The sequence below is a fragment of the Gymnogyps californianus genome, chromosome 4 (genome assembly GCF_018139145.2).
Source record: "Gymnogyps californianus isolate 813 chromosome 4, ASM1813914v2, whole genome shotgun sequence".
In the NCBI taxonomy this organism is placed as follows: domain Eukaryota; kingdom Metazoa; phylum Chordata; class Aves; order Accipitriformes; family Cathartidae; genus Gymnogyps; species Gymnogyps californianus.
In genome coordinates, this window is record NC_059474.1 from 75,876,598 (window position 1) to 75,902,881 (window position 26,284).

Sequence of the window (26,284 nt, forward strand, 5' to 3'; positions counted from 1 at the left end):
CTTTGTTGTTTTGGGTTTTTTTTAAAATCTAAAAAAACCAAACAGAAAACGCGTAATACGCATAGAGTCACATTTGTCCTAACATGAGCTAAAAATAAGAGTTTTGGAGCAAACCCAAGGAACATTTGCTTCCTGCAAGGGTCATTCAAGCACACGAGGCAGGGAAGCGGCAAACGAGACAATTCTAACAGCCCTGCCCTGCTCGAGGAACACATCTGAATCTTCATGTGAGGTTCTGTGTCCTGAATTCCTGACAGGCTGCCATCTCTCTAGCAATCCCAAACACTCCTGTGCAGGGAAACCCAGAAAGATAAGCAGCAGCTATATTTACACTGGCAATTAGTATGAGATGAGCAGGTACACAGAACAAAAGAAACTCATTTTGTGCAGTATAAAGCCCTACCAGAAAGCAACTCAGAGTGCACTAAGTGAGGATGATTGGGAGATTTGCTTCAGAAGTGCACTCCTGATCCAAACTGAAACGCTTAGAAGAAAGACACATTCAGAGACTGAAGCCAGAAAGCCTGAACTTTGAGAAGAGCAGTTCCCAGCCGTTTAGCTTGGAAGCAAATTAAAAATAACTTGTTTGGATTACATCTTCAGAGCATTATCTTGTTTTCCTGAAACTTGCTCTCTGCATGTCTGTGAGACCTAAACTCAGATGAGACTAATAATCACACACTGCAATTGTATGTATTTGAAGGTAAATCTAGTCAGGTAAGGTGAAAAGCTACTAATGTGACTATAAAAAGCCAATACAACTGACGAGAAACCTCAATGGACATCTTGGAGAAAGTACAGTACTAGAGCAGATGTTACTGCAGGGAATAAAATGTTCTGCATCTCTTGGTAACAGCAAATTTATTACACAGTCAATTTTATTGAAGGTGAATGAAACAAGCTTAACCTTTTTTGGGGTGAGAGCTATTACCATTTTATAGCATACCTGTATGGGAGACAATGCAATACCTTTTTTACGCTACTTTATTAGTAGAAGACATGAGTATGTAATACAGAGCAAGTACTCTAGAGCTTCCTGAACATTTAAAGAAGTGAATCAATTACAAGGAGAAATGAGAAACATAGCAAAATGATGCTCAGGCAGGCTCTGTGAAAAATAAAAGGTGTTATTGTACAGGTTATCACCTGGCATTTCAAAATGAACAGAATATATTTAGAGTTTTCTTAAGGAAAATATAAGTCATTTCAAGTAGGAAGTTAAGTGACAAAGGTCCAAAGGGCTCATCTCTACCACTAAAGATATTCTGCACAAAGCTCTAACTCACCTTTACTCCTACGGAGCCGTTCGGCATCTTCTGAAGTTCATAGGGAAGTTTGGCCCTTTCAGCTTGTATGTAAGGATCTTCAAATGCTCTTCCATGCAGTTTTTTGAAACCATGTAATGTATTTTTTACATTTGTGACAATCTGTGGAAAAGATACTTTATTTTTAGTTACCCATGACATGCAGACTATAGAAGAGCACCCAGAAAGGAACTCCGGTTACATTGGGCTTAATGCACATTCTGAAGACCCGTGTCAAGCCCCACACATTTACTGGAAAGCAAACGGTGGGGGGAGAGAAAGCAGCATCTGTTTTTTTTAATCTATGGTCTCCACTAAAAAAATTCAAATTTCCTTCCCTCTTTAATATCCGTTAGCTTGCTGCCATCAATTTTCACTGTACTTTTTATTTTAGAGGAGCTTTCTGACACAGTATGCAATATTTAAGATCATATTACATATTGTTGCAATGGCTGTCTGCAGGAACAAATGAAGTTATTACCTACATTAACCTTAAACAAAGCTTCAACAAGTTAACTCATTTCACTTCCTTTAAAGTTCTCCTCTAATTCAGATCCCATCTGGACATGAAGCCTCCCTACACCTATTCTCTCATCAGTGTTTCAACCCGAGTACTTTAAGGACAGATTTTTAAGGAAAGAAAGGACCAGAAAATCCCAACACACACAATATTTAAGCTATCAAAAGAAATTACTCCAGGGTAATCTTCTCCAAGGTAAACCAGTTTAGTTTACTAGTCCAAATAGCATAGCTGGGGAGAGTACTGACAGGACACCTCACCAGCAAAGTTCAGGGGTTGAGCTCAGACAAAAAGTGTAAAGTTTCTCAGAATGAAAGCGACACAGACTCTGCATATACTGACTGCTCACGGTACTACCGGTGAGCTCTATTACCTTTATACCTGCCAGGCAAATTTCCAGTTACCTACACTCTACACTAAGGGGAAGGAAGTCCTCAACATGCTAACATGATGCATGGATGCAAAGAAAGAGGGTAAGACCCGATCTATTTTAAATTCGTAGATTCACACTGGCTATTATGAATTTTTACGTATTTTCCTTCCAAAGGAAGGTTTTCCTAGGTTGCAAGTGAATTTACAGAGGATTAGAGAAATTTTACTTCTGTTCAAAGTTCCAAATTGAGACAGTAAATTACGAATATCCATTCATTTCACATTGTAAGCAACAACCAGTATCTATATGAAACTTGCATTGTTCAATTTCAGTTTTAACTTTTCTAAAACATAAGCACAGGATTCCTCCCCACCCCCAATGGAGATTTAATTATGAACTCTATTCTTGCTGTCATGAGTAAGCAAGAAAAAAAAAATCTTTTACTGGGGAAGAAACAAGGTTTTCTGTTTCTTTCCATTTTTTACTCTGAATGACAAAACAATGCAGAAATACTGTTTTGATTTTAATACAGGGAATATACTATTGAAGCAGTAACTATTACTGTGAAATGTACCCTTATTGTAGAAAATGTACTTTAAAACAGAAAAGTATCAAATTTATTTATTACTTTTCTTCCCACAGTTCAACAGGAGACAAGTCAGATAAGTAATATGAGAGTTTTTTGATCCATTTACCTGGCTCTTTGCTGCATTCCCAATAGCCCGGGTCTTGGATCCTAAAGATATACATGCTCTAAGTAAAAACAGAAAAAAAAGAAATTCAGCTTTAAAAGAAAACATCATAAAATATTTCCACGGTACATTAAAACACCCACAAAAATTAAAGTAGCAGAACATGGATGTGGTATTTAACAGCATTATTGCATGAAGCACCAGAACTTGCAGTGGAATTCTAGTTATTTTGTTCTTTGCAAATTAGTTTAGAAACTGCAAGCAACCGCAATTGTTTTCATTATAATTGCATTTAAGGAATTCTTTTACACGTTCTACAGATCTTATCATGAAGGTAAGGAATTAATAGTTACTTTTGGGTCACAGCTTATAACCAAAGAAGCCTGTGACATTTAATTTAAAAACCTGGACTTTACCAGTCAGGTTTTCTTGATTCAACAACCCTGAAGTCTGATAGTACCACATTCACGCTGTAAGAGCCATTAGCAACAATAATCGTAAGACAATAATAAAAAAAAAAATCTAAGCCCAAAGTTAGTTGAACAGCCCAGTTCTACAAACTGTTGAGCACTTCCTGGGACTGAGGACTACCAGGTACATGCTGCAAACAGGCAAAAGGGGAGATGTCTGGGAAGAGCTCCCAGCCACCAAGGGCTTGGGAAGCTCTAGAGTAGTCCATGGCCCCTTGCAGCTTGCTTCTTCTCAGGTTACCACCGAGCACCCCTCTCAGCCTCGCCTCTGGCTCTGGCAAAGGCTGCCCCGGGTCCCCAGCCACCATCCGGCCACCTCACTACTGCCTTTGGAAACTTTTTTTTTTTTTGGAAGTTACTATCACCACACCTTCATTTTACAGATTTGAAATAGAACTCTTTCCCAAAAGGGAACTGATCTGGCTAAAACCATTCAGTAGCAAACAACAGATACAATCCAGATTTCATAGGGTTCAAAATTAATTGATTAATGAATGCATAAAAGTCACTATAGTAGATTGCTTCCTGCCTCCTCTCCATCATCAGTACAATGAGGGCACTGTATGTAATGTGATAGTATTATCTAGCAACGTCTTCTGCTGTAACACCACACTGAATATGGAAAACCTTCTCCAGATTTAACTGCTGCAAACATGCAATGCATTGCCCTGCATTTTCAAATATGTAGTTCAGCTTTCACAAATGGCTTTTACAATTTTTAATGTTGCTTAACACTACAGTTCCCAATTATACTTTGTAATAATTAAGAAAAGTCAGATAAAAGAGCAATTTAGAAAGGGTGCAAATGGTTTACAGAACATCTATTTTATGGATAATAACATACTAATGCTATTATATCACACCTTTTCAGTGCAGGAATTTCACTCTGGTGATAGACAGCATCACTTGCAAATACCCCCATGCAGAGCATGAAGCATCATAGAACAGTTTGGGTCAGAAGCTGCTTAGCCCACCAAGAGCTCCTGCCATGGTTTACTTCAATTCAGTTCCAGCAGAAGGGATGGTTTCTCCCTCCCCTGGCTGTGAGGCAGAAATGTCAAAGAATAAAACATGCTCTCTTTGGCTCCAAACACTGCAGTAGTATCCAAGACAGCCCTTCAGGAAGCACATCCACCATAAGCATACAAGTGTGACAACCTAACTGTCTCCCCCACCACTACCCTCAGCCTGCTTTGAAGTGAGCTTTTGAACAGTACACAGACTTTACTAAAGGTAGCAACTCTCTTCACCAGAAGGACATTTCAATCCTCTCCATGCATTGTTCTGAACAAGATGCTACCTCACCATTTTAATTACAGTTTGTGATTACAGTAATTACACATGGTCTGAAAAAAGTTACTAAAAAATTATGAGCTATCAACAATCAACTGTTTTTTCCACAAAACCACAGTGGTGAGGCACAGCACCCAAAAGGGCCATTTGCCATGAGTTTTACACGCCCGGCACACTAGAAACGCATACAATGGACTTGCTGGAGTTCCCAGTTCAGAAAAAGCCAAGTGTGAGTTAACATCCAAAGAGACGCTAAGGCCAAAAGCCTTAAAAAGTACAAGTTCTACTAAAATGGATAGTTTAATGGCAGAATCTTTTTCCTTTCTTTCCAAAGTACTTGGTGCTAAAGCTCCGAAGATGATACACATTTTACAAACGCTAACAATCCCATGCCTTAGATTACAGGATGTAGGTTTTAGGCAAATAATGTTAAAAGGATCACCTGAATGTTTTTACAACTGGGACACTGGATTTATAACTTAAGAGTACTGTATTAAAATGGATAATACACATCTTCTGTAAGTCTACACTGCTTTTGTCTGTAGCACTGAAATATGCTTACAGTAACGCTGTACTGTTCACAGCAGTATTACAGAGATATCTGAATCAGCTCCAAAACTGGAAGCTGGCTGCACTAATTAGCCCTGCCCAGAAAGAGCAATTAGCCCTGCAAAGCACAGCCAGGACTCTCCTATCTTTAGGACCTAACCCAGTATCTTTACGTGGCTTAATAACAACACACTGCGCATGAAAGTGTACTAGCTTGTCCAGAGCTAGTTCAGATATTTTTATACCATGCTACACAGGCACAACAAACATTAACACTTTGTATTTCTGGGAGTAAGTCCCAATGATTTAGGACATATCCAATCAATATTAATTATTAGCTAACTTCAAGTATCTAAATGACATAAGCGCCTCTATAGGAACATATAAATAAACAGTTTGTTTACTGTGTCGCTATGTGTAATAAGCGGAACAGTTTTGATGATTTAAGAGTTAGATCTGTAGAGTGATCTACATCACTCAAATCCTGTTTGAAGTAAGGTTTAGTTACTATGATAAATGTCCATAGCAATAATAAACCTGTCATATTTCTATTTACTTTTTTGGTTTACCTCAAGACAACAGCCTTAGAAAGGAAGTTCCTCATGTTCTCCTATATTACATTTTGGAGAAAGAGAAGAAAAAAGCCAGGAAAAATGCCACTTTAAGCGAGACAATGACTGCCTTTAAGTATGTGTGCACTCCAGATGCTAGCTTGCTAACTGTGCTTTAAACCCCTTTCATAATCACTTTGCAAAGGTCTTCAAAGTATAGTTACTCAGACATTAATGTGAAAAATATTAAATGCAGGGAAACCTATGTGAAGCCTACCTGCAAAGAACACACTCCAAGAATAGCTAAGAATGGGAAGTGCTCTTCATCATAAGGGGGAAGGAAACTGCAACTGCCTGAGGATTCTTTGGGCAACAATTTCAGGGGGTTCCTCGCACAGAATTTGAAAGGTCCCAGAATTTCAGTTCTCATAAAACGATAATGCCTTCTTGAGAGTTAATGTGAGAAGTATATTCTTCTAATTAAAGAGTATTCCCATTAATACAGACAGTATGCATTTTAGCACTCAACTTCTTTGTACTTTTAAAAAAACTTTTTAGAAAGCAAAACAAAACCTACATTTCTCCAAGATCAAAGAGACAGCAATGCTAAAGTTACTATGGCCTCACATCGCAGAAACAGCTCTCTGCTGTTGGCTACAAATTCCTTTTATAAAAGGCAGCAGCATCCAAACCCCGATTTTTATGAGTATTATACGAATTCCTGAATCCTCCTTGAAAATTATGCACAGATGGAGCTCTAAAAGTCCTAGACGTATCCCATAGAAACAGAAGAGAAAAATCTCCACCTACTCTTGCGTATCCCATCATCACGGACGCTGCCCGCTACCCCCCCCCCCCGCCTTTCTTGCAAGACCTCGGTATTCCACGGCCAGCAGATGCAGCGCGGTGCAAGTAAGAACAGGTTTAAGAAGAGGGAACTCATCGCGCCACTTCCCTGTTTCCCTGGTGAATCAACGTCCTCCTCCTCCTCCTCAGTCTCACCACCACTCCATCGTAAAATTGTTAATGAAAATGCTTCAAGCCCTGGCAACCGTTCTGGAGTTGGGGAAACACATGCACTTAACCGAGATCTTTGCTACACGAAACGAAAGTGTTAGGAGAACAGTGTGTGTGTGGGGGGGAGAATCTCTATTGTGCCTCAAGAGCCGTGTAGCACATCCACCACAGCGCGGTACTTCAAGGACACGGGAGAGTCAAAAGCTGGGGGGGGAGGCGTTTCTGGGATAGCCTCCTGCCCCCACAGACGCATTTCTGCGCCTACTTGAAACGTTTCTCGTGTTACCGAGAAAGGGGCACCCGCCCGGCAAGAGCGGCCGCACACGGCTCCTGAAAGATCGCGAGGCCTCGGCCACTGACGGGGTCTCGGCGCCGGCCGGCAGAGCCCCGCTCCTCTCCCGCCGAGAGAGCCGGAGAAGCAACCGGCGCCGGGCCGGGGCGTTAGAGCCGCGCGAGGAGCGCCCACGGGCCGCGGAGAGGATAAGGCCCTACGGGGACACACGCGACTCCACCCGCCCCACAGCGCCCGGCCGCCTCGGGGAACCCAGTATGCCGGGGTGGGAGAGGGAATGGCGGGGGAGAGGAGGAGGAAAAGAGGGCGGCTGGGCTCGCCGGTGCGGCGACGAGGGGGAAAAAGTGCCGGGGGGGGGGGGGGGGGGGGGGGGGGGGGGGGGGGGGGGGGAGGGGGGGCCGAGCGGCCCGGCGGCGCGTGGCCCGGGAGCGCCGGTACTCACGGGGTGCAGCGGTCGCTGTACTCATTGGCGATGGTCTCGATACCGCCGCTCCGCGCGACGCCGATGTAGCAGTTGAGGAAGCCGAGGTCAATGCCAACCACGGACATGGCTGCGCCTGGTACTTCCCGCTCCCCGCCGGCCTGTGACTACAGCGGCAGCGGCGACCGTCTGGGCTGCTGGGACCCGGCTCCTCACCCGTCTCTCCCCCACTGCGGAGCACCGGCCACCAACCGGCAGTTACTCTCCTCTGCGCAGGCGCGCTGTGCCGGCCGGCGGGGAATCCGCCAGGCGCCGGCTACGGCTTCGGCACTTTCCGGAAGGGCTCGGGCTGCGCTGGCTGCGGGCGACTCGCGTTCGAGAAAGATCTGGAAAGGGAGGAAGAAGGCGTTATCTAGAGCGACACCCCGCGCCCCGACGTCAGAACTGCGGCGGGCCACGCCCCCCGCCCCTCTTAAAGGAGCCGGCGGGCAGAAGCGCCGCCCCGCAGCTGGCTGCAGCTGGGCGGGTGGGCGCGCAGCGGGGCGGGAGGTGGCACCGCGCTCCGCCGAGGGCCGGGCCCGTCCCGGCCGCCCGCGTTAACGATGGCGCGGTGCCTAGCGCTAAACACTACTACCTGCCCTCGCCTACCATTTTAATATAAAAGTTGGTTGCAACACAATGTAATTTAATGTGATTGTATAGCGCAATTACCGCCGGGCGATGATTAGGCCGATTAATAACGATCGTCCTCGGCAGTTGTGAGTCACCCGCAGGAGCGGGCTGCGGGGCCGGCCATCCTTCACCCGAGGATCCCAGACCTGCTGGCCCAGGGCCCTGCCCGCTCACCACGGCGCTAAGGAGAGGGGCGAAGACCCCGAGTTCCTGGAGGAGATGGACGGCGGGGGCAGCTTGGAAAACACCCGGAGTCCCAAGGCGCGGGGTTAGCCCTGTATTGGAAAGCCAAGTTGGGCATCGAAAACGAAACCCAGGCGTTCGTGTCCGAAACAGAGGTGGGGATTGCTCCTGGTGCCAGGGATGGGCAGAGGCTTCGGACCTGCAAGTCCTATCTTTCTCCCTCCCACCGCCAACACGTACGGAGGAGCCGTCCCCAGTTTGTGCCTATGTATTCCCAGAAGCACCCTCATCTTTGTCATTTTTCTTTCCTAGAAAAAGATGTCTCGAACCCTGAGTGTATCTACTGCAGTTTCCACATTTTTTTATGGGTGTCATTTTCCGTATGGAGGACTGAAACTCTGCAAAACATACCTACAGGCTGGAAAAGCTCCGTGAGTATTTATTTGCTTCTAAAAATGCCATCTCAGTTTCACACAGCAATATGACATCTTTCTGACCCAGCATGTGACACTGTGCTGCACAATGTTGTTCCACTGGAGAGACTAAAAATAAGCGCTAAACCACTAAACTAGAGTCGCATCCCTGTCGAGAGTTTTGATTATCTCCCCATTTGTTATTGTTTCAATGGTTACTTCACGACGAGAATTTTCCTAGTGAAGACGACATGCCATTTCCCTCTAAGACCTCCAGAAGCAAGAGGAACCACTGTTAAACAGTTATTTGTAACGCAACTACTATTTATTAGTACAAGCAATTAACCGCCTCATTTTCCTTGTTAGTATTAGGATCAGAAAGGCAAACAGGGTCCAGTCCCATCTGCAGTAGCCACGGAGACAAATCCCAACTCAGGTTTCTGCTCTGCTGTTTCAATCCCTGTTACAAAACCAGTTCTCGGTGATTCAAGGTATTGCAGCATCCGCTTGTGCAGCACCACCTGAGGCTAACTCCTGACTGAAAAGAAACTTTGGACCAAGAGATTATATGCAAATACTCTTGTGTGGCTATGCAACGTTACTAAACCGGGCCCAGAAGAAATTGTGCAACCTTGCAGCAGGGGGACAAGCCATCACTGCAGAAATGCTGGCACGTCTCGCATCTCGGCAGGATAAATCAGCCTGTACGCAGCTTCGTGCCGCCGCTGCAGTGTTGTTTCTGGCAACCAAGCCAGCTGGTTTCAAGCTGCAGTCAGGAACGCAGACGTGTGTAGACATTCATGATAGCGACAAGAAAGTGCCAATGGACTTTTTATTTGCTTTGTCAAGAGTAAGACTGTTACGAGATGAGATCATAAGCAGGATAAGCCAAACTCTTCAAGCATTTCATAAAAGTCTTGTGTGTGTGCTTCAGTGTCATACTGACTGCCCAGTCTGCGAGTACGAACAAAATTCAGTCAGGTCAGATTAGCCGCAAATTTACCTGAGCATATCCGCCCTAAATCATCTACTGTCACTGTAGCAATCTTGGAACTGGTGTTGTCCGAGTCTTCCCAATTCTTGGCCTGTGGATCACATCTGATTTTTTAGCAGCTAAAAAAATATTTGTACTAACTCAAGGAGCTAAGGGTCTTGTCAGAAACTTAATGGTTGTGGACAAATATTAGGAACACTGCTAGCCTTAATTTCTTTGAAACCAAACATTTAAATAAAGGCCTCCTAAATGCTTCCTTTGGTCCCTAAGTTATCAATATTCCACAAGGTTTGGCTTCTTTTTCCTTTCCCTATTGAAAATTATTACCTCAGAAATAAAAATAAGAGTCTCCTCATTCCTATACACAGTAAAATTTATCCTCAGTACTGAGAAGAATCCTCAGCCATTTTAAATTTCCTCAAGAAATGATGTATTAAGTGTTCTAAGTCTCTACGTGCTTGGGTCTCCACATTTTTGGGCTATGTTTTGGCTTAAAATGCTGCCAGCCAGACTACAGTCTTCTCCATGTTGTTTGAGAGATGGGACAGAGAAAAGTGAGTTGCTGTATTTCTTAATGGCAATTTAAAAAAAAAAAAAAAGTAAACTCTTTTGCTGTCTTGACTTGTGCTTTAAAATACCATGAAAACACATCAACAGGCTAGAAACATGTTTTCTTTTACTGTGGTTCATGTAGAAGCGGTAGCAGGCTGATATGTACACGTACTTACAATGGGCTCTGCTGACAGGCTAGGGAAACTGCTGTTGCCAAAATATATTCAGGTACATGCCGTAATTTCAAATTCAAGATGTGTAACATTGAGTATGAATAAAATGGAAACATTGAGAATTTTAAACAAGAGGCAAGTATTTTCTTGGATTCATTTCTTGAATGAAAGCAGTGCTTTTTAGTTCCCTGAAAACAAATTATTTAATTTAGTACATGCTTAGTCACAAAAACATCCAATAATTTCTTAAAAGTATTGTTTGTATAACATTTAAATTAAAAATATGCTATGCAAACAATGAGAATTCTGTCATGAACACTGTACTAACAAAATAGATGTTCACTCGCTATTTTAATCAGATCCTGAACTCTCCGAAACATCGAGATTAAAAATGTCCTTGATTTTGTCATAAAGAACTAGCACTAAGGCTCCTCCTGTTCCACAAAGGATGTTGGAGAATGCTCCAGGGAAGAAAGCATTAAGCCCCTCTGGCTGGTGTATTTTCAGAAAGCAGTCGATGATTCCTTTATATTGACATTCAGTCCCCCTGCTCTGCACACAAACGGTAAGGACAAATCATTACTGCCCTTGCACTGAGAAAGAAACTTGGATGCCCAACAAAATCTGTCTGTCTTTACTGAAGAACACTGAGGAACTTTCTCCTAATGTTTCACTTACTGCAAAGGAGTAATCTTTTAACTAATAAATATTTCTCTGATGTAATGCTCTGTTAGCTGGTTCCAGTAGCTAAATTTAGAAAGGCTGTGATCCTTCTTCTGATGCTGCTTTTAAGCTTTACTGGGCAAGTAGAAGGCTTAGGAATTAAATGAGGTCACTCCAGTCCTACGGGTGCTCTGAATTGTTTCAATGCTATTAAAACTTCCACAGCTCATTTTTTTCCTTCTTTAGTACCACTACCAAGTAGATTTCAGTTGATTCGTAGAGTCCTTTAAAAATGTTAAGGTCTTGACTAGGACGATAATGTAAAAACATAGGAAGGCTAAGCAGGAGCGCAGTCCAGTTTTCATCTAGCCCACCTTGTTTCTGAGCATTGTTTTTGTTTGTCGAGCAAATTAAAGCAAAAAGGAGGATTTGTTAGTTAGAGACCTCAGCACCATGTTCACTAAAACTTGCTTCAGGTGCTTACAGGTGAAGGAAACAAAGGATGACAAGCAGTGAATGTTCACATGCACGTGTATGACCCTTTCTGTCCTGAACCCTCCCTTCAGCTGCTTCCAAGTGCAGTATGACTGAAAGTCATGCCAACTCCTTTAAGTTTGGAAAATGTCAACAGCAGAGTAGAGACAGCCCAGAGGAACGTTGTGTAGCCGTTCTCTGCACAGCAGAGCACTTGGGAAATACTCTTGCCCACTGTGGGACTCAGCATGATGACAACAGCAAACCTCTCTGATACTCTGAGTAACACCACAGCTCTGACAAAGCGGTTTTTTGTAGATATGCTTGGTGAACTGTCAAACAATTCCTGTTCTGGAACTGCAGTCTCTTCAGGATTTGAGTGTCCTGGTTTCGGTTGGGATAGAGTTAATTTTCTTCCTAGTAACTGGTATAGTGCTGTGTTTGGATTTAGTAGGAAAATAATGTTAACACACTGATGGTTTTAGTATAAACACTACTTAGCAACATATAAGTCAAGGATTTTTCAGCTTCTCATGCTCAGCCAGCAAGAAGGCTGGAGGGGCACAAGAAGTTGGGAGGGGACACAGCCAGGACAGCTGACCCAAACTGGCCAAAGGATATTCCATACCATATGATGTCATGCCCAGTATATAAACTGGGGGGAGTTGGCTGGGAGGCGCAGATCACTGCTCGGGAGCTAACTGGGCATCACTCGGTGAGTGGTGAGCAATTGCGTTGTGCATCCCTTGTTTTGTATATTCTAATTCTTTTAGTATTATTGTCATTTTATTTTTATTATCATTATCATTATTTTCCTTCTTTTCTGTCCTATTAAACTGTCTTTATCTCAACCCACAAGGTTTTTTTTCCTTTTCGATTCTCTCCCCCATCCCACTGGGTGGGGGGGAGTGAGCGAGCAGCTGTGTGGTGCTTAGTTGCTGGCTGGGGTTAAACCACGACAATTAGGAACTGACACTGGTTTTTGTCTTCACTAGCGAGAAAACAAGTACACTTTTTTGGGAGATACTAATCCAAATCCCACTCTTTATGTGAAATTCTACTGGAAAGACGACACTAGTTTTTTTGCTTAATGTTGAAGGTTTAACTTAAATTAGCGGCATCTTAAGTCAAATCCACCTGCAATATCAAGGTAAGGTTGTAGACTCTCTAGAAAGATAATCTTGCCTACTTTAGGCATTTGTGATATACTCTGCAGCTAATAAAGTGATGCTTGAATTTTCTGATGAAGACAGCGTTACTTTTTGTTACATCTTCTGTTAGGAATCAAGGTATGAGATCACTGTAGATTTCCTGAGCATAATAAATGCAGGAAATACATCTGTGATAAATACTCACATAAATCAATATAAATAAGCATACTAACATAGCTAAAAAGCATTTAAAATATTTTGGTTTGAATCGACATGAATATATGCAAATGAAAGGATATTTGGTAATGGTTATTACTGCTTAGTGGATAGAAATCAACTTTTCTGAAAGCAGTAACTGTATGTCATGGTTTAACCCCAGCCAGCAACTAAGCACCACACAGCCGCTCGCTCACTCCCCCCCACCCCCAGTGGGATGGGGGAGAGAATCAGGCAAAAAAAAAAGTAAAACTTGTGGGTTGAAATAAAGATAGTTTAATAGGACAGAAAAGGAAGGGAAAATATAATAATAGTAATAATAATAGAATATACAAAAGAAGTGATGCACAATACAATTGCTCACCACCTGCTGACCGATGCCCAGCCAATCCCCGAGCCACGGTGCCCTCCCAGCCAACTCCTCCCGTTTTATGTACTGGGCACGACGTTATATAGTATGGAATATCCCTTTGGCTCATTTGGGTCAGCTGTCCTGGCTGTGTCCCCTCCCAGCTTCTTGTGTGCTCCCAGCCTCCACTGGCAGGGCAGTATGAGAAGCTGAAAAGTCCTTGACTTAGTGTAAAAACGGCTTAGCAACAACTAAAACATCAGTGTGTTATCAACATTATTCTCATCCTAAATCCAAAACACAGCACTATACCAGCTACTAAGAAGAAAATTAACTTTATTCCAGCCGAAACCAGGACACTGTACTGTGCTCATTATTTCAGAAAGTTATCCCATCTAGCAAATACACTTTTAACTGAAGAAATAAAAGGTGCTATATTTAATTCAGGGCTTCCTCCTGGATCAGAATAAGTGTCATGAGAAGAAATTGATAAAAATCATACTAATCAGCTTTATTTGTACCTGAACCTTCAAAAATACATAAGTGAAACAAGGGCACCACATGAAATATATTTATACATCCACAACATATATACGTCCTCTCATTCTCATCTTTTGTGCTAATAAACCAATTATCTTAATTAATATAATTTATGTTTTTAATAATCTTGATACTATTCTCTATCCTAGTGACAAGTTAATTACCAGAAATACAGGCAATTCTTTGGTAAGGCCTCAGGAAGCACAGTGCTTACGAATAAAGACAGCATTAACTGTAGGCCTACTGCTGATTAAGCAGATAAAGCAGAATCTGAAGACAGTGAAATCATATTTAGTCTGAAAGGAAGAAGTCAGTAGTGCTAATGGTGTTTGCCCAGTGTAAGCTTCAAGGAGTTCTGTTATTTAGGACAGATTGCCAGAGGTATGCAGGCATTACATAAGAATCTAAGTATCCCCTGGGATTTTTTGAACACACCTAAGCAAGCTCTATGCCAACATTTATTCTGATTTTCTTTTGACTTTCTGGAATACTGAGAGAAGAGAAGATACTCCTGAAACAAAACATAGAGACACTTCTTTGGAACTAACAACTTCTTTCTAGTATTAGATGGCAAAACTTCCTCAGGGACGCAGGGAACAAGGTCCTGATTTTTCAAGAGCATTTTTGTGTTTTTTTATTTCGTGTTTAAGGTTGATCTTCATAGCAAGAATTTATATTACTAAATGTACTTCAAATGCTAGTGAACTACCTAGTAAAATTACCTAATAGCTAGCAACGAGATCCAACATTAATTGCTAATAATAAACTATCATACCCATCACATGCTGAGAAGTAATTCTCAGCTTGTACTGAGCTTTGAAGATTACTGATTGTACCTCACACCTGAAGAACAGCTGTGTGCCACAAAGATTATTTTTCTAACTGCATTTGCTGGGCTAATAAAGGATATTATTCTACCCACAAACCTGTCTTACTCCAAATATCTGGCTTCTGAGTAGGAAAAAGAAAACAGATCCCATCTTTCTACTAAAAGCTCTGACCAAACCGTGAACTGAACTTGCTTTTACCAGAATACACAATACTATTATTTAATTTTTCTTCTTGTCTTTCTGGAGATGTTTCCACTTTTTTTCTGAATAGTCTCGCCTGTTGTAAGGCTATACAGCGCTTCAATTAGCACATCAAACTTGAAAAATCTAGTAAGTAGTTTACAGAAAAGGATTGCAAACTAGACCATACCTGCATCATCATGCGTCTCCTGACAGTGTCAAAATGATAAGACAACATTCCTGAGCAAGTAGTCACAACTTGAGCAATGAAAAAGGAAAGAATGAGTGGAGTTTGTTTTGGATTTGGCAATAATCCCTGCAAAACAAAACAAAACAAAAATGGAAGCCTGTACAAATTCTGTAAAATGTATGTCAAATCCAGCAGATATCAAGTATAATTTTGATCATTTCTGTTGTTACTCCTACTGTAAAATGACTTGGCTTCTCAGTAATATACTCTATTGAGCACAAATAACTGTAAAGACAAAAGCTGTAACTAACACCCTCATTAGTTCATAATAAATATTTAAAATATCATGATAAAGATTTAAAACGTGCATTTTTGTTTGTAAAAGCTACCTTAATGGTGTCATAACATCCAAAATAGGAGGCTCGGTATACAATGATTCCCTGTACTGAAACACCAAAACCTTGGTACAGGCCAGGAAGTCGATCTGTCTTCGCAGTTTTAATAAGTCACCCAGTTCCTGGAACTGTCGCTCAGCACCACCTAATACAAAATAAATGTATGCACATTGTTATGCTTTAGAGAAGCCCTTCTCTTTAGTACAAACTACTCTGCATGACTGAAACATTTAACATTATCAAAATTACATGAAAAACATAGTAGATCATTGTTTCCTCCACTTATGAACGAAGCATACAGAAGAAATTGAGACACATGGATGGATGAAGACAGTTTATTCCAACAGATAGTGGTATCCCGTTGCTGAAACACTTTCAGGTCAAATAACTGCCGTTTTAATTTTGTCCTCATTCAGCAGAATGCTTATGTATGAATTCTCTTACCCTTTCTCTGAAAATAATTTTTTCTACGTAATACTATGCTTTCACTTCCTCCCCACACATTCATACTCAAATTTATTAGAAGTGTTACTCGTTTCAGCTTTTCCCTATAGTGGAACACTAGCCACAAGCTGTGACAAAGTTAAAAAAAAATCCACTTTTTACATCTGTAGATTCTTCTTCTGTTTCCACATTCCACAGGTAACTACACCCAAGCTCTTAGGATTCTCTACATCTGAAAACACAGCAAGCAATAAACTGATCTTTGAAGGAAGAACTTCAAACCGTACACCTGTTTATACTGAAGGTATCATGAAAATATTAATTTGGCCCAAGTACAGGGCACAGAAAGCAACAGGTAGAGTCAAGCAGCCAATTCCTGGGACAACCCTGCACAGCACAGACAGCAACTAGAGTTAACTTGTCCCATTACAGGCAAATCAGGAAAGCCAACAACAATACAGAAAGCAGAGATTGCTTTCTCTCTGCTGCAGAGCCTTCCAGACACCATTTTTGGGAAATTAATTTTATCTATTTGAATGAATGAAACATACATCTAGAGACATATACTACCCAAATCTTTGTTGAAAATCTTCAGTTGATATTCTTGATATAGAATAAGGATGGTCATTAACTCTTTAAGTGACACCCCGTAAAACCATAGATTAGCAAAAAATAAACTCCTCTAGTTTTTGGCATCCAAAGTTGGCAAAATTCAGTTAAACTTTTCCATATAGACTCTAATAACACAAAACTTTGAGAGCTATGCTATAGCACTGTTTCCAAAGAATCCTCTTTCACTCACCTTCATCCTCTTCTTTTCAATAAAGATTGTACATTTCTTAATACTTTTAAGTTTCTGATTGTGCAATGGTAAATTTTTAAGTAATAGAAAGAATTCTAATACTGTTGCATATTGGTCTACCTCTAAAATGAAGTAAATATAAACAACCTGAGGCACATCAGATAAAACTGGAACTGCCATTTAAGAGATTTCACTACCTTTCCCAGTATCAGCAGCTAAACGAGTTCGTACAAAGTCTAACGGGTACACTACACACATGGATGTTGCTCCTGCTGCTCCGCAAAGAGCCAGGTTTGCCAAAAACCATTTCCAGAACTGAAACACAAAAATTGCTGTATGCAGTTATGAAAATACAGTATTACAATACTATAATACTGACTGTTGTTGTAGATACTAAATGAAACTTTAAAGCATGAAGAGTACGATCTGTCTAAAACATTGTATTATTTACAAAATAATAAAGAAACATGCCAGTCTCAGAGTAAAACCTATACTGGGGTATTTCAAAATTTCCACTTGTAAAGATTCCCTGGCTATTCTTACATTCATTAAAAAATATCTCTAAGCTATTTCCTTTTTCAGCTTCTGATTTATATGGTGCTCTTGTGACCCAGATAGAAGATAACATCTTTCTCATCTATAATTATCCAGTCCTCCATAACAATCGGCCTGTGGATCTCCCCGATGCAACAATCGTGCATCAACCCTCCATGATGGGGGAACAGGGAAACATAAAAATCAATGTACTTGCTTTCACTGTGGCCCATCCTGTGTACCAAATAAGAAAAAGCTAATGACAGTAGAAGAAACATTTTGCATAACATTTTTAGGTCGTGATATCTGACATAGCTCTGTTGACTTAAACGGCACCACAGGTACATCTTGTGTAGTAAATGCAGCCCATCTAGATGTACCCAAAACCACTTTTTATTTGCTGGTTCACTAACAGCAACACTGGAGCTGTAGTAGTATGGAGTCCAGCATAACTTAACTGCCCTAATATTTTATTAGTTGTACAGAAGGCTTTGCAACCTGCCCTAGCTCATGTTGCTGCATAAACTGTTGCTAGTTGTAGTAGCAAGCCGGAGAAGGGGCAGCTGCAATCTGAAGATGCTTGACTGTGCCAGTATTACCTGTGTATATACCAAGTGTCTGGCATGCAGATATAGCCTGTCTTCTTTAACAGAAGTTCTTTTGCACTTTACAATCTAAAGGTTTTAGTAATTATTTTTTTTTAAAGATAATCCAGCTAAGCAAAAACTAATTCATGTAACCATATTGTCCTTCCCATTTCCTATCCTGCACAAAACACGTAAGAAAGCATCCAAAGACCCTGAGCTTCAACAATGGATATGCTGCTTTGCTACATACTATACTTCTAAAGAAATTAATCATGAGTGCTATTCATGGAATGTTTCTAAAATTTGAGTCACAAGCTCATACACATGTAAGCCGTCTGGAAACACTTCTAGGAGATGGAAAGGAGATTTGAAGAACTATAAACACTGTGTTATTTACATCATGCATGTTTTACTTTTTCCACTGTAAGAAAAGAAAGAAAACAGCAACCTTAAACTCTTTACATACAAAATGACTGTAATTGAAAAAGGACTGCTTAAGAATTTGCATGCAATACAAGGAGATTAATCAAACTTTAATGACTGACAGCATTTCTCCTGGTCAGCACCACCAGAAAAGCCTGTGGCAAGAAAAGTTTCTGGCACTGCAGTAAAAAACTGTCAACAAGAGAAAGCACAGAACATTGGATTTTTGTTTAAATTATCAAACCCTAACCAAAGAAATCCTAAAACAGATAACCTAAGACAGACACAAATAAAGCAGATTTTCCAGCTATTTTCACATGAAACAAATTAGATATGAAGAACTTATTTTCCATTCTGCTGATATGAATGAATTATATGTAATTTGTCAAATGCCAATATCAACATTTCACATTCCAAGATCAAGATTTCTTGTAATTAATTCCATGGGTGTAGACCTCTGTGTCTTTCAAGAATCCATCCAAGTTAAGGGACTTTTCCCAAGTACACAGAATTGCAAGGTAAGGCAACATAGCCCAAAAGTTTAATTGCCTTTTTGAGCTATAACCTAAAACTGCTCCTTTTCTGGCACATTGTACAAAACTAAGTTCTTAAAATGCTTTAACTATTGATAAGTACGTTTTTAGCTTTACATGTAGCAAGAAATCAGTTTTCAGTGTGAAGCATTACTTATCTACAGCAGTAATACGCACTTTACTATCTGTAAGTTTTTTCTGACACTTACATGCTAATGATTATCAAGAAAATAATGTGAAAAATTAAAATGAGAGACTCCTGCTTGAGGGACACAATCCAAAACTTCACACATTAGAATAAAAGCAGCTGTAATTTCACATGAGTGAAATTATGAACGTAAAGGTTTTTGAGACTAGAGTACATGTTAATGCAATCTTAACTGTGAGAATGTAATTGGGGTTTTTGACACAGCCCAGAAACATAGGTGTCTGAGTCCAAGATTTTTAATATCCATCTTAATACTTGCATCAATTAACTCCAAAATAATTACGTGTCCTGAACAAAACTTTGAAAATTCTGACTGCAGTTAAAAGCAGTTATTTACTTGCACCTCACAAAGTCATTAATCATTAAAGTTCAAAAACCAGATTTCATTACCTTCAACAATAAGCTACACAGTAAGCCATGCTCGCTCTTCCTCTTGTTGTAAAATAAGCTCATTACAAAATCTTATCCATATACCACCACTAATTACCAACCATGCTGACAGAAAGAAATGCACAGCTCTTGACCAGATCTAGTTTGTTTATTAAACAGAACTAATAGGCAAGAGATTATTTACCTGTTTTTCTTTATCCACTTTGGACATGAAAATCTGTTTGTATTTGTCCTGAAAAGCAAAGTTTAGAGCCTGCGTTGGGAAATACCCTATAACATTTGCCAAACTGCCACGCCAAAAGCTGGCAGAAAAAGAAATGGATCTTTAAAGTAACATTTCCAAAGTTTATACTACACCAAGTATATTATACGATATTCCTTCTATTGTTTCTGCTTTGCTATGAGCTGTAACAAAGGCCAAAAATGTTCCTTTTGAGGTCTTTTATTTTTCAGGCATTTGGTACTGGAAATCTGGATTTATTCTGACACTTACCAACAGATGCATGCACTTGGTGTTAGCACAACAAAACCTGAAACTGCAAGTGAAACATCAATAATGCTGAGAATTAGATTTTCAACTTCTTTACTTCATACATTTCTCAGACTAGGGATACCTATGTAAACTGCAGTCCGGAAACTGCAGAATAGAAGAATATTTCACAGAACTGTGTAGAAATTGTTTTCCTGAAGTAGCCTGCCTATGCATTTTTGCTTCCATAGGGGGTGCTCACACTCCATATTAAAGCAATGACGAACGGTTTATACAGGTATCAAACTTGGTAGCGCTTTTGTAATATTACATATATTACTATCTTCTTCTAAGTTAAAGAAGGGATCCCTTTGGACACTAAGATAAATGCAGAAGAAGCTAAATGGAGCTGAGGAGGTAGTGCAGGAGCAAATCTTACGTGGATCGTGAGAAAAAAAAGTATGTGAGGATGTTCACAGACATTGGACTGGCTGGCCATGTTAGACTTTGCTAAGCAGTGACAACAAAGTGATCTCTGTAATGCGTAGCCATGCTCTTCATTCAGACTTCTTAATTTTCTTGTGTTACCGTGGATGAAGGCAAAGACTCCTTAAAGACAAAGAAAATTCAAAACTGGGTTTTCATTTCTTATTTTGATCATGCTTTCCTATACAATAACATGAGGATGCCAAATAAACGCTGCTTTTGTAAACTATCACAAGGAAGATGTTAAGAGTATTTTACGCTGTCCACAAATACCAATCAGCATGACTTTGCTACTACCAAATAAACCAAAAAATCCTGTGGGGACGTACCCAGCAGTAACCCCCTCCTCACCACCTCCTCCACCTGCATCTGTGCTCCTTTGAATGCCTGTGGCCCATGATGGATGCTCCGTTGCCATCACTTCAAAGGTGTTTCTAAAAGCTTTTGTTTTTACAAGGTTTGGGAGAGAGAGAGAAAGGTGCAGGGACAGGGGAGCGGCCCAGGGGAGGAGGCGGCTGGGGGTCCTTACCTTGCTCCCTGGGGATGTGCACGAAGCAGTCCACCATGCCCTTGTACTGCTGGTCTGCCCAGAACTGCTTGGACGAGGCCTGCACCTGCAGCAACAGCTTCACCCGCTCGACGGGCATCACCGCCATCTTGGAGATGGCGGCCACCATGCCGCCGGCCAGCAGGTCCTTCCTGAAGGAGATGGGGTCATAGAAGTTCCTTGCCCTGCGGGACCGCCATGGCACAGAGCACCGCCTTGGCTGCCCCCCCTGCCGTTTCCTCCTCTTCCCGAAAAGCAGCGTGCCAGCTGGCCGCGTAACTGTCTTCTTTTTCCTCAAAAGTTAAAAGCTGATGGTCTCAGGGTACCCAGGAGCTGAGCCACCTCCATCCCCCACCGTTCCCGGCCGCCCCTTGTGGCCGGGCCCAGAAACGGCGCCATTTGCTTCGACTGCATGGATCCCTTCCAGGGAGTGCCACCCTCCCTGAGCTGCAGGCAGCAAGCTTTCCAGAGAGCTCAGGAACTTTCCAGAACCTTCTGTCAGCTGTGGGAACTGGGCCCTCTCCCCTGACCAGGAACTAGAGAATAGAAAACCAGGTAACAAAGGGTATTTGTTGATCATATTGAATCATGAGATAATAAACATTATATATGACAAGTAAATGAACTTTAGTCATGTTAATTATAAAGTACCAATTCCTTCTAGATTGCTGATAGCATTTTTTTTTAATCGCTTTACCTCCCCTACATCTCCTGACTTTATGACTAATGAAGGCATGAAACACCATATTTGTTCAGTCAAAATGTTTTTAATTGTTCATGTTTTTAAATGCTAACTTTTGTTTCTTGCATTCCCTTGAAATGAGTAATGTTAACCCTGGTGCTCCATTGATTTGTTATACACCACATTGCTTTGCTGATATTTTTTATAAGTAATAATTTAAAGGCAAAATAAATTAATTTCTTTTTGAGCCTTAATACTACCATTTTAACTCCTTTAGTAGCTTTTCCATATCTATTCCTTTTAACATTCATTCTATACACTCATTCACAGCTATAATCTTCCTGAAAGTTACAAAGTTACAAGATTTGAATCAAAGATACCTGATAAAAATCTGTGTTCTGTAGGAAATGAAATCCTATCATCCTTTGGGGCTCTTTTTAAACACTCTAAAAATCTGCAAAATACAGTCTCTGCACAGTTGACTAACAAAGTAACCAATAAAAATCTTCCTAAGTGTAGTATCGACACGATTAATGCAAATTTTGCAATGTTTTGTTGCTGAACTACACTGCTTTGAGTATAAAAGTTGTACCATACTCAGATGCCCTTAATTCTGTTTAAGGTACGGTTTCTTGTGAAGGAGCAAGCCAATCTAAATAGCTGATTGGTACTGAAGGAGTCCCACCTTCCTTCAGTTCTTCCTTTCTCCACACACATCTACATATTCACACTGTTTCTTCTGCATTGACTTAGCTGTGGTTTTGGCCCAGCTGAGTCAACTAAGTTTAACCCACTACACTGGCAGCAGAGTAACCTCGCTCTGACTAAACACAAGGATCTAGACAAAAGTTAGCTGTCCTCTTTTTAAAGCATTCAAATATCTTCTTTTTTAGCATTCAAACCTTATAGCCCAGCCTTTAAAAGACTGAAACAAGAGACAAACATCAGCAAAATTACACTTTTCCATACAGATACGCACTTATGTGCACAAACACACATACAGGTTCTGTAAAAGCTGTTAAACCTGCTAAAAGCAGCGCAGCAAAGGCTGCTTGCCTTTCTATGTTCCTTCTTCCATCTGCAATGAAATCTAATATTCAAACCCCACATATTTTAGATTTTTAAAGATGCTGTTCAGATGTCATCCATACTATTACATATTTTTATTTTTCAAACAGAGTAAATCTCACATTACTTGATTTACAGATGGGGAACAAATCTAAAGCACTATTGATATAACTCAGTTTTGTACGTCTCAAACTCAAATATCTGTCTTTATGGTCTAGGAACCGTAAGTTCTAGAGATGGCTGATTAACAAAACCTGCAATCATATGCTTAAACTTCAGGCCTAAGACTTCTACTGCTTGGAATTAAAGCAACTGTTGAGTGATTCAAGGCAAGCTGTGAATCACTCTGTGAGAGTGGGCAGTTATAAGCATTCAACTATTTTAGAACTACTCTAAACAGTGTAATTTACTAGTGAAAACAAGATCTAAAGATTTGATCATGAGAGCTTATGGAACTGAATTTACTTTCCTGAATACTTAAACTTTTTGATCCCATTGTTTAAAATGCAACTTTAGTCATGCATTTTATGAAAAGCACTCATGAAAAGCAAGTAGAAACAGCAGAAAGAAAAAACAAAATGCACTGTTGACATGGAACATGATGAAATGCTATGCAGATGACCAGATCTAAATGTGCTGGCTGTGGTAAAAAGACCCCCAAAAATCTTACATTTTAAACTAAACTTTAGTAAAAAAAGCTTTAGGAGCAGCTGGTCTGCAGATTACAAATATTTTAACAATTTGTAGGAAAGCTGAATTTTGTAGAAGAATTCTGATTTTGCAAACATCTTGCCTTCTCTTGCCTTATACGGATGTAACCTAGCATTTTTTGTAACATCCAGCTGTAAATTGTAGAAGACCTAGCTAAACAAATATTGTTTAAATAAACAAAAAAGAAAATATGTTAAGTAAAAAAAATAGCATAATGCTTTACTGGTCTTTGCCAAATATACATTTTTTATTATGAAATTATGAATATAATGTAAAATTAGCCAAGTCCATGCATAGGTCTTAAAACCATCACTCCCCTGCCCCCCATCGCCTTTTGTGCCTTTAAAATTGCGTTTTAACAAATATAAGTATTATTTATAGTTAAGACTCATGAAGTCAAGTAGAACATCAACCACACTATAGTGCTCAAGTGTGCAGGAGACCATACTGACAAAAATGATAAGCCATTAGTTTTGTGTGGCTAAGTGCCATGAATTGGCTAAAAGATTTCCTTCTGTTTTGATTAACACAATGTACTGAAAACATTCAGTACTTTTCATGCCCTTAGAGGTGCAAAATTTTAATTAATTGGAACACTTTTTTTTTCCCTCCATCACCAATTGCCAGATATTCAGAGAGTACTGTGAGGATATCAGCTTATCATTTTACATTGCATATTATACACTGAACAGCAGTGAATGTACAAATTATGTGATGTTTTCATATAATAAAGTTATGATCAGGATAAATAATTTGACAGTATATAAAAATAAGAACTTTGGTTCTCTGAAATCTTTTTAAGAATTCAATTGATGAGATCATTAGAATCATCACTGAAGTTTTTACCTGTGTCATTACCACAAGGTAGATTTATTTTTTTTAAAAGCATTTCAAAGATACGCCATAGGTGGGCACCACAATTGGGTTAATTTCTCTTTATATTGGAGTACTCGAAAGAGATGACAACACCCTGCAGGACGGCTGAATGTTCAGGAAGCTCATCTATGTAGCTAAGCCGAAGGACAGTTTAAAGGCCAGTTCAACAGCAGCTTCTGTGACTGAGTCATGAAAACAGACATAACACTCCTGAGGTTTTGGATGTAGAATGAGTCTCCTGGAAAAAAAAGAAATAAAAATAAAAATAAAAAAAAGAAAATTATCATAGGTGTTCACTTTTTGTCCTCAACAGTTTGATATATTCTGGTTGTACTCTGAGGTTTCAGTAAGATGTTAAAAACAACTGCTGTGTAAAACAGCTAGCAAATTTCTGTGGCTCTCCTGCATTATCTTACTTCTTTCAATACATTAGATTTTTAAATCAAGTTACTCTCTGCTCAGTTTTCTGAAGACTGCGTACGGGAAAAATTCTTCAGGTTTTCAGGATCTATTTGTATGGTACTGGTGTGTTTGCAGTAATCCAAGTTTCTGGGCTACAAGCTGCAATCAAGCTGCTTGGGAGCAAGCTCCAGTATTCACATATTTACTAAGTTTTAAACTTAATACATCTGGGTAGGTACATTCCCACATGTCAATCTAATAAGCTCTTTCCCTAAAAGAGCTAAAATAGGAAAGCTGTTAATACTTGTGCATAACTGTGTGTAGCATTATAGCATAGTATATAGCTCTGCAAATACTAATGGCCTGCCCCGATTTAACACATTGTTTGATAATGCAGAGACTGAAAAACTATTTTTTAAAAGATATCAACAGCAGCATAAACATTTTTAAATGTTTCAAGATTTTAATTTTTCCAACCCCAAGGATAGCACACAAACTGTAGTTATGTACATTCATGGTGGGAAACAATTGTTTTTCTTTTTTCTCTTTAAACATCTGACTTGAAGGCAAACAGGTTGAACATAAGCGCTGTTATTAAAATACATATTAATGTAATTTCTACAATATTATTCCTGGCCAATATAATTACCTGTGGATGACGTTTCCTCTCATTGCATCAGAAAAAAGTTCTTATGCCATATTCAGAAATGTATTTTGCTGTTTTCTGGCTTTCCTATTTGCCCAATAGTTGAACTAGTCGAAAATTATAACTTAATGAATTAATCAAGCATAATCATTTATCTTCCTTTCACCCCTTGCCTATACTGAATTTGTTTTTCGTATGGTGAAAGCATAGCTTCCATTTAACTGGGCATTTGCATTTTTCTTTCTATTTATCTAGTAGGAATAACAAATACAGAAGATGAATGTAGAAAAGAAGGAAACATCCTGTTGACTGACTATTCCTAATATGACTGACTGCTTACTGCAGCAAAAATGTAGACAGCACAAAATACAGTAGGTGGAGGAAAGAATAACATATGAGAAGTAGTGGCTACAGAATAGGGCTTACTGGCCTGGACTTAAACAATTACGAGATCTGATATGTTCTGAATTGCAAAGAAATGATACATACTGCTTTCTCATTACACCTAATTTTAATTACTACCAAAAAAAGTATTCTTTTTAATATTTAATGCCTAGGGCAGTATGCTGTTCTGTCATGCAAATAATGCTTAGCTATGTAGCAATAACTATATGCATCATTAAGAAAATCACTTAAAATTAAGTTTAAATAACAAACACAAATCACAATCCATTTACAATGATAATGGCAGAACTTTGAAAGCAAACTAAGGAAAGAAAACTCCCTTTCCAAAACATCTCAAATAGACTGGTAGGTTGATTTGATCTTCCCAATGAAAAAAACCCAACCAGTCAACAACTACAATTGTTCACCTTACTTCCTTGTATCACTGAATCAGCATTATGCATGGAAGCAAGACAGGTGGGATTTACTTGCAAAGCAGGGAATGGAGAGGTCAGAAGGAGTGCGAGGAGCAGGAAGAAAGTGCAGGGTATTAAGAGTATGATTACAGCACTTTAGCATGTCTGCATAGCACAGCGCAGCACTGCAAAGGGTGCCAGCTCTGTGGTGTTAACATG

The 26,284-nt window shown here is 40.0% G+C and overlaps 3 protein-coding genes across 9 annotated transcripts in view; all 3 read right to left on the reverse strand.

The window, feature by feature from the left end:
- HSPA4L (heat shock protein family A (Hsp70) member 4 like) overlaps positions 1–7,741 on the reverse strand; it is a 26,355-nt gene extending 18,614 nt beyond the window's left edge. For 6 of the 7 annotated variants that reach the window (XM_050896560.1, XM_050896558.1, XM_050896559.1 and 3 more), the window contains exons 1-3: positions 7,504–7,741; positions 2,893–2,950; positions 1,287–1,427 (exon numbers count right to left, since the gene is read on the reverse strand). In XM_050896560.1, the coding sequence (XP_050752517.1) occupies positions 1,287–1,427; positions 2,893–2,950; positions 7,504–7,610 (306 nt within the window). In that variant the 5' untranslated portion in view covers positions 7,611–7,741. Of the gene's footprint in view, positions 1–1,286; positions 1,428–2,892; positions 3,080–7,503 lie in introns of those variants that run through there. The other variant, XM_050896554.1, reaches the window with a different exon arrangement.
- A 3,079-nt stretch (positions 7,742–10,820) lies between these two features.
- Positions 10,821–24,246, reverse strand: SLC25A31 (solute carrier family 25 member 31). The gene is given in 9 exon segments (XM_050896415.1): positions 10,821–11,021; positions 15,063–15,188; positions 15,452–15,567; positions 15,570–15,602; positions 16,901–17,018; positions 19,563–19,680; positions 19,899–19,908; positions 20,863–21,173; positions 24,242–24,246. Coding segments are annotated over 9 exon segments (1,038 nt in total).
- INTU (inturned planar cell polarity protein) overlaps positions 23,633–26,284 on the reverse strand; it is a 50,246-nt gene continuing 47,594 nt past the window's right edge. Inside the window, 1 exon segment of the mRNA XM_050895771.1 lies at positions 23,633–24,455. Within this exon segment, the coding sequence (XP_050751728.1) occupies positions 24,344–24,455 (112 nt within the window). The 3' untranslated portion in view covers positions 23,633–24,343.